At 43.0% G+C, this 19,940-nt stretch overlaps 1 protein-coding gene across 1 annotated transcript in view; it reads right to left on the bottom strand.

Annotated features, from left to right (window-relative positions):
• Positions 1-19,940, bottom strand: part of wdfy4 (WDFY family member 4) — a 181,772-nt gene that overhangs the window by 77,358 nt on the left and 84,474 nt on the right. The window contains exons 31-42 of the mRNA XM_055920327.1: positions 17,816-17,912; positions 17,504-17,706; positions 15,695-15,861; positions 15,340-15,465; positions 14,998-15,150; positions 14,771-14,896; positions 7,392-7,518; positions 7,023-7,174; positions 6,412-6,650; positions 2,430-2,551; positions 2,142-2,324; positions 1,757-1,866 (exon numbers count right to left, since the gene is read on the bottom strand). Of these exons, the coding sequence (XP_055776302.1) occupies positions 1,757-1,866; positions 2,142-2,324; positions 2,430-2,551; positions 6,412-6,650; positions 7,023-7,174; positions 7,392-7,518; positions 14,771-14,896; positions 14,998-15,150; positions 15,340-15,465; positions 15,695-15,861; positions 17,504-17,706; positions 17,816-17,912 (1,805 nt within the window). The remainder of the gene's footprint in view (positions 1-1,756; positions 1,867-2,141; positions 2,325-2,429; positions 2,552-6,411; positions 6,651-7,022; positions 7,175-7,391; positions 7,519-14,770; positions 14,897-14,997; positions 15,151-15,339; positions 15,466-15,694; positions 15,862-17,503; positions 17,707-17,815; positions 17,913-19,940) is intronic.

The raw sequence follows: 19,940 nt of genomic DNA, 5'->3' as shown, positions 1-19,940 counted from the left end.
GTTGAGTCTCCTGACGCATAGTGTTTGTGAGTCTCCCCGTTCCATAACAGTGGTCATAATAATGTTGTAGGTCAAACCGTTCAGGCGCTAGAGACTATTAAGACCAATTTTCTGGATGTCTCATGGTCTGACGAACACCGCTTGTTGCGGGGCCAATGTGATGAAAAATATATTCTGTTAAATCCTATTTCCTGACTGCTCTGCCTTTCAGAAGGTAGAGACCATTCATCAAGCAGTCAATGGTCTGTCAGCAGATTATATGATAAAGAAGAACACAAGATGAATCATGTTTTCATCAGATTTGTACCGCTAAAATTACCAACCCCTGTTTAGGTGGTTCGAGAGACACATACGCACGCACGCACGCACACACACACACACACACACACACACACACACACACACACACACACACACACACACACACACACACACACACACACACACACACACACACACACACACACACACACACACACACACACACACACACACACACACACACACACACACACACACACAGGAAGGGAGAGACATGCACAGACACACACACACACAAACAAACACAGTTTGTGGGGCAAGACTGAAAGACAGACAGACGCTGTAATTTCATGCCTGTGCGCATGGGTAATACGTCTCCACGTCCTGATCCAGATGGTGCAACGTCTTCATCTGCAGGAGGAAATAATGATGTGTGCAGCGTGTTTCGGGAGGAAAACAACAAAAGGCGCGTCTTTAACCTTCAACAGCAGCATGAGCGTGTGTGTGTGTGTGTGTGTCTGTGTATTACTACAGATACAACTAACAGATATCAATTACTGGGCCCGCTGAGGGGTGGTCAGATGGGACAATACAGATCCATTTACAGAAATAATCAAAACAAACCCACAGGGCTGGACAGACCAACGCACACAGCACAGTGACATTGGTGTGTGTGTGGTGCTTTAGTTGCATGTGGACATGTTTGACTATACTTGTGGGGAATAGACGTCCCCAGAAGAATAGTAAACAAACAGTTGACCAACTGGGGACGTTTTGTTTGTCCCCTCAAGGTCAAAAACTATTTCTAGTGGATTAAGGTTAAAATCAGCATTAGAATTAGGTTTAGCGTTAGGGTTAGGAGCTAGGAGCTAGGGTTAGTTTTAGGGTTAGGAGATAGGGTTAGGTTTAGGGTTAGTGTTAAGGTTAGGTTAGGTTTTGGGGTTAAGGTAAAAAAAAAGATTTTGAATGGGATTGAATTGTGTGTCCCCACAAGGTTAGCTATACAAGACAGTGTGTGTGTGTGTGTGTGTGTGTGTGTGTGTGTGTGTGTGTGTGTGTGTGTGTGTGTGTGTGTGTGTGTGTGTGTGTCTGCATGTGTGATGGTGTTTAGGGGAATGTGTGTGACAAAGAGGTCATGTAGCTAATGAACCGACATTCCCTAAGGACACACACACTCAAGGTCCTCAAAAGTATAGTAATACCAACAAACACATACCCACACTATGCTTACACTACTTGTCCAGTGTAGTTTGGCTTTCCTTCATACCTCCCATACTATCATACCCATTTTGATAGGTGAAACGTTGGCTCCATCTCATGCACCTTCTCCTGTGATGATGATGATTCATGATGAGTGTGTGAGTGTGTGAGTGTGTGAGTGTGTGAGTGTGTGTGTGTGTGTGTGTGTGTGTGTGTGTGTGTGTGTGTGTGTGTGTGTGTGTGTGTGTGTGTGTGTGCGTGTGCGTGTGCGTGAGTACGTGCGTGCGTGTGTTACCTCCACAGTGCCAGTTTCTCTCCCCAGTCGTTTGTGGACAGAGCGAATAGCAGAGCTGATTACACCATCTTTCCTCTGGATGGTGCTAGTCAGCTTCCTCTTCACATTGCCTGACGGGACAAAAACCATCAATCCTTCAGTCAGACATACAAGTGCAAATACAAGTACAAATTGAAGTGCAGGCCTGAGCATATTACAAGATCAGCAGATCATACTGATGTGGTTCACTTTTTCAGGCATAAAGATCTGATATTCTGTGCAGGCCTGCGTCTCACCTGTGTGTATACCTGAGTGATGTGTATGTACGTCAATTAATGTGTGTGGTTTCACCTGTGTGTATACCCGAGTGATGTCTGTCTATGTCCATGCCTGTGAGTGGTCTCACCTGTGTATAACTGCCACACCTTGAGTGCTGTCTCCTCCCACAGCGGGCTGATGTCACTCATGCTGACAGGTCCCATCCTCTGTGTCTGATTAGCTGAGAGCTCAATCTTATAGGTGTCTTCTAGAATGGTGCGTCTCTCAGTCAGGATCTTTGACCACACAAACTCTACTAGGGACATCAGCTCTGTAACACACACACACATTCAGCTCAATCTCATGGGTTATGGATGCAGGCCTTGACCAGGGACATCAGCTCAGCTGTCACTACTGTCACACATGCACACACTACCTGTGTCAGAATCAGGTACTTGGCTGAGTGTGGTAGTGTGGCTGGTCTTGAGAGGGAACAGATGAGACAGGATTCTCCGCTGGTGTTTCTTGTGCCTTTCAAACCCAAAGCCTTCTTGGCAGCTGTAGGGCACACAAACAATATCCCATAGCATAAACCTACAAATAATACAAAGCCAGTGGCGACTCGTCATTAAGGGCAGGTGGGGCTCAGCCCCTGAGATAAAATAATAATAATAATAATACATATATATATATATATATATATATATATATATATATATATATATATAATACACATAATTTTAGTGGTCTGTTTTGCACATTATTTTGGCATGAATACATGTCACAAATCAGTTTGCAATTTTTTTGTTGTTGAAATCTTTGAGTTAATACAAACATGGTCTCTTTTTTGCTTTCTTGATTAAGGCAGCTCCAAAATACAGGTGTTTCAGCCTAGATCAGTGGTTTCTGTGGTGGTGGGGCAGCCAACAGAAAATAGTGGTTTGTAATTTTCTCTAGTTGCGCTGTGATTGGCTCAGTGTTCTGCCACTCATGGGGACACTATGTCACCGCTAAATCTACAGGGAGAGTTTGAAAATTCAAGCCCCTTGAGTGCTGCCATAGATTTACCTTAGAAATGCACATCCTAGAAGGCTGAGGGTCAATGGTCACAGATAAAATTACATCAAATCACATGGCTTTACCGTAGCTTTGATTGGACTGATCATGTCAACATCATACTTTCAAAATCTTAGCTAGCAAGCTAGACAAGTAGTCATCATCATGAATCAAGTTGACAATCTACTGGCAAATCCATTATAGATAAAATAAATTATAGATAAAACGTATCAGTGCTCATCAGGCATTGGACATAAATATTACACAACAAGTAGGAAATCGCAAATTCAACAATGAGTGGTTTGGAAGGAATCAGGGGCTAACTGCAAGCTTTGCAAAGCAATCACTAGCCTGCTATTCAGTGGAGATTGTGGTCCAAGTCTGGGTTTAAGGGTCTCTTTTCCAAGCTCAAAAGGATACATTTTCTCATGCAACACCATGGGCCAGAAAAGGTTGAATACATTGGCCATGCTGTCAATCCAGCATGACTTCTGTCGCATTCAAAACAACTGGAAACTCGGAACTGGGAAATCTCAGACTTCAGTGAGTTCAAGACAACTGGTCAACTGCTCCGACGGGGAAGATATGTTTAGAACGGTATTCCAACTCGGAATTCCAAGTCGGGAACCCAGGCCTCTTTCTAAAGGTCCGACCTGAAGATCACTGATGTCATGATTTAAATCATATTTTCTTCAGTTCCCAGTTGTCTTGAAAGCACCATAAATCCAGAGAATGCCAAACTTTGATGACTAAATTTGCCCACAAGAAGGACTGCTGTGCCACCTTCATGTTCAAATGAGCACAGCACAACAAGGTGAGTCAAAAAATGCATTGTACACTGTTACATAAATTATGTAATATGCCAGGGAGATATATATACTGTAGCTAAGAAAGTAATGCTAAGTGTATGTTGTGTAGTAAGCTGATAGTAGCCAATGTGCCTCACCCTAATAATTTGGTACCTGCGGGGACAGGGTTTGGGATTTAATATATATATATATATATATTCAACCTCTCTTTCGTGTTGTCTGAGATTCCCAAATTCCCCTCTTCAAAGAGGGGGACACTCTTGACCCAAACTGCTACAGACCTATATCTATCCTACCCTGCCTTTCTAAGGTCTTCGAAAGCCAAGTCAACAAACAGATTACCGACCATTTAGAATCCCACCATACCTTCTCCGCTATGTAATCTGGTTTCAGAGCTGGCCATGGGTGCACCTCAGCCACGCTCAAGGTCCTAAACGATATCTTAACCGCCATCGATAAGAAACAATACTGTGCAGCCGTATTCATTGACCTAGCCAAGGCTTTCGACTCTGTCAATCACCACATCCTCATCGGCAGACTCGACAGCCTTGGTTTCTCAAATGATTGCCTTGCCTGGTTCAGCAACTACTTCTCTGATAGAGTTCAGTGTGTCAAATCGGAGGGTCTGTTGTCCGGGCCTCTGGCAGTCTCTATGGGGGTGCCACAGGGTTCAATTCTTGGACTGACTCTCTTCTCTGTATACATCAATGATGTCGTTCTTGCTGCTGGTGAGTCTCTGATCCACCTCTACGCAGACGACACCATTCTGTATACCTCTGGCCCTTCTTTGGACACTGTGTTAACAACCCTCCAGGCAAGCTTCAATGCCATACAACTCTCCTTCCGTGGCCTCCAATTGCTCTTAAATACAAGTAAAACTAAATGCATGCTCTTCAACCGATCGCTGCCTGCACTTGCCCCGCCTGTCCAACATAACTGCTCCCTCTTAGAATATGTGGACAATGAGCCTCCCGGGTGGCGCAGTGGTCTAGGGCACTGCATCGCAGTGCTAACTGCGCCACCAGAGTCTCTGGGTTCGCCCCCAGGCTCTGTCGCAGCCGGCCGCGACCGGGAGGTCCGTGGGGCGACGCACAATTGGGCTAGCGTCGTCCGGGTTAGGGAGGGTTTGGCCGGTAGGGATTTCCTTGTCTCATCGCGCTCCAGCGACTCCTGTGGCGGGCTGGGCGCAGTGCGCGCTAACCAAGGGGGCCAGGTGCACGGTGTTTCCTCCGACACATTGGTGCGGCTGGCTTCCGGGTTGGAGGCGCGCTGTGTTAAAGAAGCAGTGCGGCTTGGTTGGGTTGTGCCTCGGAGGACACATGGCTTTCGACCTTCGTCCCTCCCGAGCCCGTACGGGAGTTGTAGCGATGAGACAAGATAGTAATTACTAGCGATTGGATACAACAAAAATTGGGGAGAAAAAGGGATAAAATAAAAAAAATAAAAAAAAGAATATGTGGACAATTACAAATACCTAGGTGTCTGGTTAGACTGTAAACTCTCCTTCCAAACTCACATTAAGCATCTCCAATCCAAAGTTAAATCTAGAATTGGCTTCCTATTCAGCAACAAAGCATCCTTCACTCATGCTACCAAACATACCCTTGTAAAACTGACCATCCTACCAATCCTCAACTTCAGCGATGTCATTTACAAAATAGCCTCCAATACCCTTCCCAATAAATTGGATGCAGTCTATCACAGTGCCATTCGTTTTGTCACCAAAGCCCCATATACTCCCCACCACTGCGACTTGTACACTCTCGTTGGCTGGCCCTCGCTTCATACGTCGCACTCTTGGTATTCTTCATAGGTCGCAATTGTAAATGAGAACTTGTTCTCAACTTGCCTACCTGGTTAAATAAAGGTGAAATAAAAAATTAAAAATATATATAGGACAAAACACACATCACGACAAGAGAGACCCCACAACATTACATAAGGAGAAACCTAAGACAACAACATAGCCTGGCAGCAACACATGACAACAAAGCATGGTAGCAACACAACATGGTAACAACACAACATGGTAGCAGCACAAAACATGGTACAAACATTATTAGGCACAGACAAACTCACAAAGATAGAGACATCAATACATCACGCAAAGCAGCCACAACTGTCAGTAAGAGTTATCCGCTCATCATTCCCTTATGCCATAGTTTGTACATCTCAATTGCCAGTAGAAACCTTTTCAAGGCTCCGCTGATAGCCAGGTGTAGCAACAGTAAAGATTCACTCCATGGTGCTGAAAAGAAATCTCTGCTGTTGGGACAGCTTTATGTAGGACCTAACAGTTTGTGGGCATCATTCGTCACCGTTATAGTGCAATTAATGCATTGTTTAGTGTTGTGTTGTGTTGCTGGCATGCATCTAAAAACAATTGGGTGGGAGTTTGCCCCACCAAGATTTACATGCTGAAATCGCCACTGTACAAAGAATCCATGATCATAAAGCCAATCATAGGTCTGACTTTTTAACACCCTGTGTACGTTTGTGTGTGTATGAGTGTGCGTGCACACGTGTGTGTGTGGACGTATGTGTGTAACCTACCTGCCAGATCGTATCAACAGTAGACAGTGCAGCAGGCAGGCAATAAAGTTCACGTTGGCATTGTAGGTTGCCATGACTATGTCCCAGCGCGCCATGACCACCCGCAGTGTCCTGATGACAGCTTCCTGTTCGGCCTGTGTATGTTGTGGGCGGGACAGGAAGTAGAGCAGGGCTCGGTTGGTGCTGCTGTAGAGGGAGGAAACTGTGTTCTCTTTCTGTGATAGGCCCTTCTCCAGCACCTGACAGGAAACAGCAGGTGAAAACATTCAGACGGTTGCAGATAAACAGAAAGCCTGTGTAACATTGTAGTCGCGCTGTGTGGAATTGTGGTTGCAGTTGCAGTTGCATGCCATGTCACCGACTTGGAAGTCGGACATCAGACTGCTAATTTGTTTATCCATGCGTTGTGAGATAGGGCAGGAAACTGCAACGTAGTCAGCCTGGAACGCTACCAAAAATGTTATGAATATAGCTGAATAGAGCTGACAAATCTTGACTTACTCAATAAATGAAGAACAATCATGTTTGTGTTTCACATTACATTTTTATCTGAACATTCTTTAACATTACTTTCACCCATGGCAGCACATAGCCTTCAGAGTGTTTCTCACCACCACTATCTGGTCAGCTAGGAAGGTGAGCAGGTTCTCTGGCTCAACCATAAACATGCCGCTGTAGAGTTTCTCCAGAAACTTCTGACTGAAAAGCACCATGTTCTCCATCAGTGTGGCCATCTGCCCCTCAGGTCTCTGGGAGTTTGACTCTGGTGACAGAGAGGGAGAAAGATCTGTTGAGTGACATGATACAATATTTTATTGTCCATTTGCATGGAAAATTAGTTTGTGATTGTGTGCGTGCGTGTGTGTCTGTGTACGTGCGCGAGTGTGTGCGCATGTGTGAGGTGTGTCTGTGTGCCTGTGTGTGTGTTTATGCTTTGTGGACATGTGTGAGTGCATGTGTGAGGTGTGTGTGTGCTCTACCCTGTGTGGTGAGGTGTGTGTTATGTTCATTCTCCTGGCTGGTCATGTGGATGATTTCCATGAAGAACTCAAGCAATTCAGTCTGGAAGACCTGTCTCCGTTCCAACGATGCTCCTTCTGGGGAATACTGCAACACACGCGCACACGCACACGCGCACACGCACACGCACACACACACACACACACACACACACACACACACACACACAGAGAGGGTTGAACATGTGCTCCTAAGATAGCAGCCATCCCTGTCTTCTCTCCATCTCCCCTGGTGTTTAGCTACAGGGACCACGTTTAGATGCATACCAATATCCCGTTATTATTCGGGATCCACAAGCATTCTGTTTTTGAGTTGACGCAAATACATTGCCTTCAGCAAGTATTCACACCGCTTGAATTTTTCAAAAAAATGTGTGTTACAGCCTCAATTTAAAATGGATTACATTTAGATTTTGTTTTGTCTGGCCTACACACAATACCCCATATGTCAATTTTTACAAATTAATATAAAAAATTAAAAGCTGAAATATTTTGATTCAATAAGTATTCAACCCCTTTTTAATGACAAGCCTAAATAAGTTCAGGAGTAAAAATAAAGCTTAACAAGTCATATAATAAGTTTTATGGACTCAACATATTTTTTTTTATGACTACCTCATCTCTGTACCCCACACATACAATTATCTGTAAGTTGCCTCAGTTGAGCAGTGAATTTCAAACACAGGTTCAACCACAAAGACCAGGGAAGTTTTCCAATGCCCGCAAAGAAGGGCATCTATTGGAAGAAGGTTAAAAAAAAGCTGACATATCCTATTGAACATGGTGAAATTATTAATAACACTTTGGATGGTGTATCAATACACCGTCACTACAAAGATACAGGCGTCCTTCCTAACTCAGATGCCGGAGAGCTAAGGCCAACGGTGACTATAAAACAGTTACAGAGTTTAATGGCTCTGATAGAAGAACTGTGGATGGGTCAACAACATTGTCGTTACTCCACAATACTAACCTAAATGACAGATCGAAAAGAAGGAAGACTATACTGAATATGCATCCTGTTTACAATAAGGCACTAAAGTAAAACTGCAAAACATGTGGCAAAGATAGAAACATTATGTCCTGAATACAAAGCACTATGCTCAGGGCAAATCCAACACAACACATCACTGAGTACCACTCTTCAAATGTTCAACCATGGTGGTGGCTACATCATGTTATGGGTATGCTTGTCATTGGCAAGAACTAGGGAGTTTTTTAAATGTAATTTCCTAGAGTGAAACCTGATTCAGTCTGCTTTCCAACAGACACTGGGAGACAAATTCACCTTTGAGAAGGCCAATAACCTAAAACACAAGGCCAGAAATACATTGGAATTGCTTACCAAAATGACATTGAATGTTCCTGAGTGGCCTAGTTACAGTTTTAACTTAAAGTGTCTTGAAAATCTATGGCAGACTTGAAAATGTCTATCTAGCAAAGATCAACAACCAACTTGACAGAGCTTGAAGAATTGAAGAAAGAATAATGTGAAAATATTGTAGAATCTAGGTTGGGCAAACCCCATTTAATCGACTGGTCGATAAGCTGTTGGTCGACAAATAGGTTTTTCGTCGAGCAGTCGCAAATATACAGTACCAGTCAAAAGTTTGGACACACCTACTCATTCAAGGATCTTTCTTTATTTTACTATTTTCTATATTGTAGAATAATAGTGAAGACATCAAAACTATGATAAGACATATATGGAATCACATAGCAACCAAAAAAGTGATACAAATATCAAAATACATTTTATATTTTAGATTCTTCAAAGTAGCCACCCTTTGCCTTGATGACAGCTTTGCACACTCTTGGTATTCTCTCAACCAGCTTCACCTGGAATGCTTTTCCAACAATCTTGAAAGAGTTTCCACATATGCTGAGCACTTGTTGGCTGCTTTTCCATCACGCTGAAGTCCAACTCATCCCAAACCATCTCAATTGGGTTGAGGTCGGGTGATTGTGGAGGCCAGGTCATCTGATGCAGCACTCATCACTCTCCTTGGTCAAACAGCCCTTACATAGTCTGGAGGTGTGTTGGGTCATTGTCCTGTTGAAAAACAAATGACAGTCCAACTAAGCGCAAACCAGATGGGATGCCGAATCACTGCAAAATGCTGTGGTAGCCATGCTGGTTAAGTGTGCCTTGAATTCTAAATAAATCAGTGACAGTGTCACCAGCAAAGCATCCCCACACCATCACACCTCCTCCGCAATGCTTCACGGTGGGAACCACACATGCGGAGATCATCCGTTCACCTACTCTGCGTCTCACAAACTAACGGTAGTTGGAACCAAAAATCCAAAATTTCGACTCATCAGACCAAAGGACAAATTTCCACCGCTCTAATGTACATTGCTTGTATTTCTTGGCCCAAGCAAGTCTCTTCTTCTTATTGGTGTCCTTTCGTAGTTTCTCTGCTGCAATTCGACCATGAAGGCCTAATTCACGCAGTCTCCTCTGAAAAGTATATGTTGAGATGTGTCTGTTACTTGAACCCTGTGAAGCATTTATTTCTGAGCCTGGTAACTCTAAGGAACTTATCGTCTGCAGCAGAGGTAACTCTGGGTCTTCCTTTCCTGTGGCGGTCCTCATGAGAGTTGCATCATAGCGCTTGATGGTTTTTGCGACTGCACTTGAAGAAATATTAAAAGTTCTTGACATTTTCCGTATTGACTCACCTTCATGTCTAAAAGTAATGATGGACTGTTGTTTCTGTTTGCTTATTTGAGCTGCTCTTGCCATCATATGGACTCTTTTACCAAATAGAGCTATCTTCTGTATACCAACCCTACCTTGTCACAACACAACTGATTGGCTCAAATGCATTAAGAAGGAAAAAAACTCCACAATAACTTTTAACAAGGCACACCTTTTAATTGAAATACATTCCAGGTGACTACCTCATGAAGCTGGTTGAGAAAATGCCGAGAGTGTGCAAAACTGTCATCAAGGTAAAGAGTGGCTACTTTGAATAAATTTATTTAGATTGTTTTAACACTTTTTGGGGTTACTATATGATTCCATATGTGTTATTTCATAGATTTGATGTCTTCACCATTATTCTACAATGTAAAAAATAGTACAAATAAAGAAAAACCCTGGAATGAGTAGATGTGTCCAAACCTTTGACTAGTTACAGTATATATATTTTCCTGTGGCAGACGAGACACCTGTCTGAATCACCTGTCCCAGTGGACTAATCCATTGCGGAGGCTGCGGGGATGGCACACCAGTATCACCAGTAGTACATTTACCGTTAATTCCCATAATTTCTAATCTACAATGTTTGTTTGGTTAAGGTTATTTATGTTAATGCATTCAATATACACTGCTCAAAAAAATAAAGGGAACACTAAAATAACACATCCTAGATCTGAATGAATGAAATATTCTTATTAAATACTTTTTTCTTTACATAGTTGAATGTGCTGACAACAAAATCACACAAAAATTCTCAATGGAAATCAAATGTATCAACCCATGGAGGTCTGGATTTGGAGTCACACTCAAAATTAAAGTGGAAAACCACACTACAGGCTGATCCAACAGAACGTTCTCCACGGCGTCTCCAGACTCTGTCACGTCTGTCACATGTGCGTGTGAACCTGCTTTTATCTGTGAAGAGCACAGGGCGCCAGTGGCGAATTTGCCAATCTTGTTGTTCTCTGGCAAATGCCAAACGTCCTGCACGGTGTTGGGCTGTAAGCACAACCCCCACCTCTGGACGTCGGGCCCTCATACCACCCTCATGGAGTCTGTTTCTGACCGTTTGAGCAGACACATGCACATTTGTGGCCTGCTGGAGGTCATTTTTCAGGGCTCTGGCAGTGCTCCTCCTGCTCCTCCTTGCACAAAGGCGGAAGTAGCGGTCCTGCTGCTGGGTTGTTGCCCTCCTACGGCCTCCTTCACGTCTCCTGATGTACTGGCCTGTCTCCTGGTAGCGCCTCCATGCTCTGGACACTACGCTGACAGACACAGCAAACCTTCTTGCCAAAGCTCGCATTGACGTGCCATCCTGGATGAGCTGCACTACCTGAGCCACTTGTGTGGGTTGTAGACTCCGTCTACCACTAGAGTGAAAGCACCGCCAGCATTCAAAAGTGACCAAAACATCAGCCAGAAAGCATAGGAACTGAGAAGTGGTCTGTGGTCACCACCTGCAGAACCACTCCTTTATTGGGGGTGTCTTGCTAATTGCCTATAATTTCCACCTTTTGTCTATTCCATTTGCACAACAGCATGTGACATTTATTGTCAATCAGTGTTGCTTCCTAAGTGGACAGTTTGATTTCACAGAAGTGTGATTGACTTGGAGTTACATTGTGTTGTTTAAACTCTACAGACTAAGCACACGGACGGTGTAAACCAGATGTCACGAATGGTTAAAACTACAAGACCAAAACATGTCTTTTGGTCTCGTAGTGGTCTCAATGATTGATTATTCAGGGTTCAGCTCCCGACAACTTTACACGCCAGCAGCTGGCATGTAAATCAGTCATTGAGACCACTATGAGACCACAATACGTGAGAACGTGGTCCACACTTTGAAATGGTTAGAAACTCTGAAGCTCTCAAACTCTACAAGAGAAGATAGCCTCCCTTAGGAGACCAGAAACATTCACAGTCTGCAGCTGTGCAAGTAAAATTGGTCCTAGAATTTGACCAAAGACACGAGGGGAAAGAACAGATCCCTCTTGGTACATCTGAAGCATCTATTCTAACAACCACTCCACTACCAAAGAAGAAGGACATTGTGACCTCTGGTGAACAACCAGAGCCTTACATTGAGCCACTACCCATAGACGGATCAATTGGTTTCAACAGAGAGATGACAGAGAAAGACAGCTACGCGTAAATATATATTGCATTTCTAATTCAAATGAGCAGTGGTTAGGGTGCTAGATATTCTGGTTACTGTGAGCGTAGTTTCCAAATGTATGTAAGATAAGTTGACTCTCTTTGTCTCTCACTCACTTTATCTTTCCCCACCCCCATTCCATTGTGTAACAAGCCATCATATCGTGTCAGTCCACTCGGGACTTTTACCTTATGTAAGTGTGTATGTGTATTCTGTGTTATTATTTAGTTAGTTAGTAAATAAATTATTCAATACATTTGTGTAGTACTGAATATTCAGAAGGGCTAGGATTCTTGCGACGTTCAGAATGAGACTTGATGAGGTAATAATTAATAATTGACTGTTATTGATGTAAGCGATATCTATATATCTTGAGTTTAAGTCGGGAGATTGTAACTCGTTAAACAACTTTTCCCGTGGTGCCCCAAATTCCTAACGAGTTAATTGTTACATGATTAATTCAATCGAGTAACATTATTATTTTTAAGTAATTTACTAGGCTAAGTTAAGAACAAATTCTTATTTACAATGATGCCCTACCGGGGAACAGTGGGTTAACTGCCTTGTTCAGGGGCAGAACGACAGATTTTGACCTTGTCAGCTCAGGGATTCGTACCAGCAACCTTTCGGTTACTGGCACCAACGCTCTAACACTAGGCTACCTGCCACCCCAATTAAACATAGTTTGTTTATTTCAATAAATAACAGTCATCAGATTAATGATAGTCACATCATGACAATAGTTGTAATAATTATAATAGCTAAAATAGTTAAAATAATTAGTTTAAAACGTGTACATGCTCTGCAAGAAGAACGATTTAACAATTTCCCTAATAATGCTGTTTACATGGACACATCTAAAATCAGGCTACCTGATGGGACTTCATTAAATAAAAGCAGAAAACGCATTTCGCCAATCAAAAACATTTTTCTACCACAGCGGCCATGTTATTTTGCAAAGCCTATTTGATTGAGTTCTGACTTATAAAATTTGTTTGCGAAAACAATTTCTAAGACGTTTTTTCCGAACTCACTTCACTCGTGTATAAAAGGGAGGCTTGAGCTACCGGCGCGGGCACATGCACTGATCAAACACACAGCTGGAATGCCAATTAACCTCTCTTGGCTAGTGGGCAGTATTTTGACATCTGGATGAAAAGCGTGCCCAAAGTAAACTGCCTGTTACTCTGGTCCAGAAGCTAGGATATGCATATAATTGGTAGATTGGATAGAAAACACTCTAAAACTGTTAAAATTATGTCTGTGGGTATAACAGAACTGATATGGCAGGCGAAACCCCGAGGACAAACCATCCCTCCCCCCCCAAAAATCAGCCTACCACTATTTTCAATGGCTCTCACTTTTATTATAAGGCCAAGTACTCCCAGATTGCAGTTCCTAGGGCTTCCACTAGATGTCAACAGTCTTTAGAAAGAGTTTCAGACTGGTTTTTGGAAAAAGTTGCCGGAAATTGTAGTTTTTCTAGGTGGCTCCCATTTTGGCTGTAGTGTTTCCAAGCGCGTGGAAGAGAGCGCGTTCTTTGGTATTTTTCTCCGGTAAAGACAAAACGAATCTCCGTCTTAAATTTTATAGTTTATTTGCGAATTAAGGTACCTAAGGTTTGTATTTTGTATGCATTCTGGTGGAGGGAAACTGGGTGGATTATTGACTGAAGCGCGCCAGCTAAAATTAGTTTTTATGGATATAAAGAAGGACATTATCGAACAAAAGGACCATTTGTGATGTAACTGGGACCTTTTGGAGTGCTAACAGAAGAAGATCATCAAAGGTAAGGCATTTTTTCTATCGCTATTTCTGACTTTCGTGTCGCACCTGCCTGGTTAAAATATGTTTTTCATGTGTTTGTTTGCGGGGCACTGTCCTCAGATAATCACATGGTGTGCTTTTGCCATAAAGCCTTTTTTAAATCTGACACAGCGGCTGGATTAACAAGAAGTTAAGCTTTATTTTTGATGTATTACACTTGTGATTTTATGAAAGTTAAATATTTATAATACTGTAGTTTGAATTTCGCGCTCTGCAATTTCACCGGATGTTGGCCAGGTGGGACGCTACCGTCCTGCCCATAAGAAGTTAAACTGCTTACGTCCTAATAATTAGAAAGGTTGCTAAGAAAACCAGATGTTTTAATCAGTGCATGCTTACTTTGATTTTGACTTTATGCTGATTAAGATAAGCAGAGTAAAGTGTTTACATGACTGCTGCCATAATCTGTTTAATATTGAATTATTAGTGTGCATGCTAAGGTACTCAATGAATACTCTCCCTCTTTGTCTTATGGGCCAAAAGTGGCACATCCTGGATGACACAGGGGAATACAGTCGTTTATTAACTTCACCAGTGTGTGTGCGTGTGTGTGTGTGTGTGTGTGTGTGTGTGTGTGTGTGTGTGTGTGTGTGTGTGTGTGTGTGTGTGTGTGTGTGTGTGTGTGTGTGTGTGTGTGTGTATATATACCTCCAGTAGCAGCAGTAGGGGGTGTGTGTGTTCTTTGGCAGGCACGTTGAGCAGGCTGTCCATTAAGAGGATACGGATGAAGTCACACACCTGCTTCCTGGTTGGCTGACACACCTCCTCTTCACTCTGAGGAGACGAGAGCAAGAATATCACTTTTTATCAAAACCCCCATGTGTGATGCCACTACAAAAGGAAGATGAAGTAGAGGAGGAGAAAGACACACACACCTCAGGGGGAAACACAGTGCTGGCGAGTGTGTGTAGAAACTCTGGAGACGTCCATAGTGGGTCTCGGGGGCGGTGATTGTGTACCAGACAGAGGAACTGCATTACACTGCCGGGAAACTGCAACTCCCAAGATGCATCAGCGGCAGATGACCGCTATACATGGAGAGCGACAACAAACAGGACAGTATTTAGATTGAGGAAGGGTGTATAGTAAGTTCAACCTGATGCCCTTAATAGTAACCATTTACAATGTTAAGTGCTTTGAGACTACATTAGCGCAATTGTCTCAGAGTGAGAATGTAAAATAATTTCTCTGTTATGTTTTGAACCCAGTTGTCTCACCTGTGTGATGATGGCCTTGACCAGCTCCAGTAGCATGGCTGCAGACTTGGAACACAGCTGTAGGGGAGCAGAGTTTGTGTACTCTGTGCTGTCAATCACTGCCTGCAGAACTTCATCCAGATCCAGCTACAGAGGAGACCACAGAGGACATACACTTTTAAAGTCCAACACAGGAATCATCTCATGGATGCCAAAATAGATTTAGCTTTGTTTGATTTACTTTACAGTTAATCATGAGAATTGAATTGTGCAAAATAACAGGAGTGGTAGGAGCCCTATTAAAATGCTCCTAATATCTTGCCATGTCACTTCAATGTACTTTAACTACTTTATATCCAGGTTAGTGTCATGTTACCTGTCCGTCAGTTGTTTCTCCTCCTCTCTTCCCCAGCAGTAGAGCGGCCAGCGCTCCGTACACCTGAGGCATGTGAGCCTGGCAGACCAGAAGCCTTTGCAGCACGTCGAAGCCTGCGCAGGTGACACTCTGACACTTATAGGACCACTCATAAGCTCTCAGGTTGTCTAAGAGACACACAAAGACAAATACCATTCAATACATTAATGGAAAGAATACACCACCGGTGCCAGACTACAGTGGGTATTTAAGGTGTTTTACAATACTTTTGGTTAGAGGGAAGTACACAAAACAACAAGCCATTGATTAGAGAGTAAGTCTACACAGTCGACACGATGAGAGTATAAACTTCTTTGCATATCTACTCATGTAATATAAACAATTAGAAAACGGGTTGTTTGGATCCTGGATGCTGATTGGTTGATAGCAGGGAGTTAAAGCACCACAATTTCCGCATTCCACAGGTAATGCCTGTTAACATCCACTCTCCCACAGGCGTGATTGAGTGTCTCTGAGCAACGCAAATTCAGTTATCAGGGTCATTATAAAGGATATGAACAAAATAAATGGCGATAAAGAAATTAGGGTAAAAGAAACAAAAGTGCACATAGTTTGCTGTCATTTCAGCTGCTTGATGTTATTGTGTGTTAGCTTGCCTTTAGCCTAGCTATCCTCCATAACTATATTATTGACTTGACAATCAGCTGGTTGCTGCCTATTTATACATTATTCATCAAATCATTGAGTTCTTGTTGCCTAGTTATATACTGAACAAAAATATAAATGCAACATTCAACCATTTCAACGATTTTACTGAGTAACAGTTCATATAAGAAAACAGTCAATGTTCATATAAGAAAACAGTCAACTTAATTAAATTCATTAGTCCCTAGTCTATGGATTTCACATGACTGGGCAGGAGCGCAGCCATGGGTGGGTCCACCTACTTGGGAGCCAGGCCCACCCTACCCACTGGGGAGCCAGGCCCTGCCAATTAGAATTAGTTTTTCCGCACCAAAGGGATTTATTACAGACAGAAATACACCTCAGTTCATCAAGTGTCTGGGTGGTCTTAGATGATCCTGCAGGTGAGGAAGCCAGATGTGAAGCTCTGGGCTGGCGTGGTTACATGAGGTCTGCGGTTGTGAGGCCGGTTGGACATACTGACAAATACTCTAAAACGAAGTTGGAGGCAGCTTTTGGTAGAGAAATGTACATTAAATTCTCTCGCAACATCTCTGGTGGACATTCCTGCAGTCATCATGCAAATTGTACACTCCCTCAAAACTTGTAAAAAAATCAGATTTTTTAGAGTGGCCTTTTACTGTCCCCAACACAAGTTGCACCTGTGTAATGATCATGCTGTTTAATCAGCTTCTTGATATGCCACACCTGTCAAGTGGATGGATTATCTTGGCAAAGGGGGAAAAACAATCACTAACAGGGATGTAAACAAATTTGAAAAAACATTTGAGAGAAATAAGCTTTTTGTCCGTATGGAAAAACTTGGGGATCTTTCATTTCAGCTCATGAACATGGGACCAACACTTTACATGTTGCGTTTATATTTTTGTTTAGTATAAATTATTTATTAAATCATTAGGCCCATTTATTGAAGTTCTTGTCTCTCGTCATTATTGATCCTCTGCTAGCTAGCTAGCTACATGCCAATGATTTCTTTAACATTGCAACGTGGAATGAATATATTGAAAGACTGGGTCATAACAATTCACAACATGTTTATGAAATATAATACAAATCATGTTAATGAACTATAAAACATACAGTATCTAAACAAAAGTATCGTACCTATGGCAACAGAGGGTTCATCCAGGCTCTCTACTAGGGTGCCTGGGAACACGCCCTCTCTGAAGCTGTTCCGCTCGCTCTGATTGGCCAGGAGGAGTGTGAGTAGGCGGAGCCCTAGGCACAGGGTGGAAGTGTGGAGGCGGGGCTGCAGGAACAGCAGGAACCAATCACTGCCCAGCGTCTGGATCAGCTCTTTCTGCTCACTGCAGGTGGACACACACACACAGTAGATCAAACATGTTAAAAATGCAGTAGTTCCATTGAAACCCACGTTAACCCTATGGTGAGCTGTTTGACCCTGCAGGTACTCACTCTGCAGTGAGAAGACTGTCTGAGCTGATGAGGTCACAGAGAGTAGACAGCAGTTGATTACGGACCCACACTAGTCTGGCTGGACTGAAACTATGAGCTACAGGAGAGAGAGGAGAGAATTACTAAACACTGACAGTGGTTGGGGTAATGGTTGGCCCGGGGATGGGTTTCTACTAAGCTAATATATGGCATTGTTTTAAGATGGCCATACCATGGATCATTTAGCTATTTAATTTTGAATTTTAGGTCCCCTGTAAGTATAAAAAAAGATAAACAAAAAAATTGTTGAATTTGGTCTTACTGCTATTAGCCCATAGAAATGCATTGAATAACATATTCATACATGGCAAAACACAGTCAAAACATTTATCAAAAGGAAGTAAGTTTTGTGTCTGTCCTCCACTCAGTGGTCAGTGTATTAGGTTCAACCATCTAGAACCAGGTCGGATCTCCCTTTGCCGCCAGAACAGCCTGAATTCTTCAGGGAATGGAAACGCTGCTCAATCATTATCAAGGGACCAAACGTGTGTCAGGAAACATTCCCCACACCATTACACCACCACCACCACCAGTTGACACCAGACAGAATGGGGCCAGGCAGGATAGTGCTGCAATAGCCCATCCGTGACAAGGACCGACGAGTTCTGCATTCCGAGATGCTGTTCTGCACACCACTGTTATACTGCGCTGTTATTTGTCTCTTTGTGGCCCACCTGTTAACTTGCACGATTGAGCTCCTTTGACTGCTCATCAATGAGCTGTTTTCGCCCACAGGGCTGCCACTGACTGGATGTTTTTTGTTTGTCGCACCATTCTCGTTAAACCCTAGACACTGTCACGTGTGAAAAGTCCAAGAGGCCTGCCATTTCTGAGATATTGCATACGGCGCGCCTGGCACCAACGATCATACCACGGTCAAAGTCATTTAGGTCATTTGTTTTGCCCATTCTAACATTCAATCGAACAGTAACTGAATGCCTCATTGACTGTCAGCCTGCTTTATATAGCAAGCCACAGCCACATGACTTCCTGTCTGTAGGATTTAACCATTTTTGTGAATGGGGTGGTGTACCTAATAACCTGGACATTGAGTGGATATCTGAGACATATAACAAGGATCAGGAAATTATTTATATGTTTTTTACCCATATTTAAGCCCCTTTTTTGTCACTAAAGTACTTCCATGTATACTGGACGTACAAAACATCAGGAACACCCTGCTAATATTGAGTTGCACCCCATTTTACATCAGAACAGCTTTAATAAGATGGTGCATGCACTCTACAAGGTATCAAAAGCGCTCCATAAGGATGCTGGCCCATGTTGACTCCAATGCTTCCCACAGTTATGTCAAGTTGGCTGGATGTCTTTTGGGTGGTGGACCATTCTTGATACACACGGGAAACTGTAGAGCATTAAAAATCCAACAACATTGCAGTTTTTGACACACTCAAACTGGTGCGCCTGGCACCTACTTCCATACCCCATTCAATTGCACTTCAATATTATATCTTGCCCATTCACCCTCTGAATGGCACACATTCACAAACAATGTTAAAAATCCTTGTTAAAACCTGTCTCCTCCCCTTCATCTACACTGATTGAAGTGGATTTAACAAGTGACATCAATAAGAGATCATAGTGTTCACCTGGATTTACCCGTTCAGTCTATGACTATTTTGTACACTAAGGGTATACTGTACTTCCATTTTATTTTTAACTGGTACTGGGCTACATTCAGACACGTCTTGTGAGGCTTGTGGGCATCCTAGAGCAAAACAACCAACATGTTTGTGAGAGTCTCACCTTTCGATGTCGGGGTCACATTAGTGTGTAGCCTAAAGTGTTCGGACGCTACAGACAGAAATGGGCAAATCGGCGGTACCGACTTCAGACGAGTCCCGTGACTCTTGTGGGGGTCGTAGAGTAAAGCATAGAGCACAATCATGTTCGTCTTTCCATAGAGGGGTCATATTAGTTTGTAGGCCAGACCGTTTGAACACTACAGACGTTTTCGTGAGAATACCGATTTTCGGGATGTCTCCTGGTCTGACAAACACTGCTGTAGCTTTGCCACCTTCCACCGCAGACGCGGAAGGCTGACATTGGTGGATATGGTGGATTG

The sequence above is a fragment of the Salvelinus fontinalis genome, chromosome 1 (genome assembly GCF_029448725.1).
Source record: "Salvelinus fontinalis isolate EN_2023a chromosome 1, ASM2944872v1, whole genome shotgun sequence".
Classification (NCBI taxonomy): Eukaryota; Metazoa; Chordata; class Actinopteri; order Salmoniformes; family Salmonidae; genus Salvelinus; species Salvelinus fontinalis.
The sequence above is the reverse complement of the archived record's forward strand: the minus strand, read 5'-3'. Positions and strand labels throughout refer to the sequence as shown.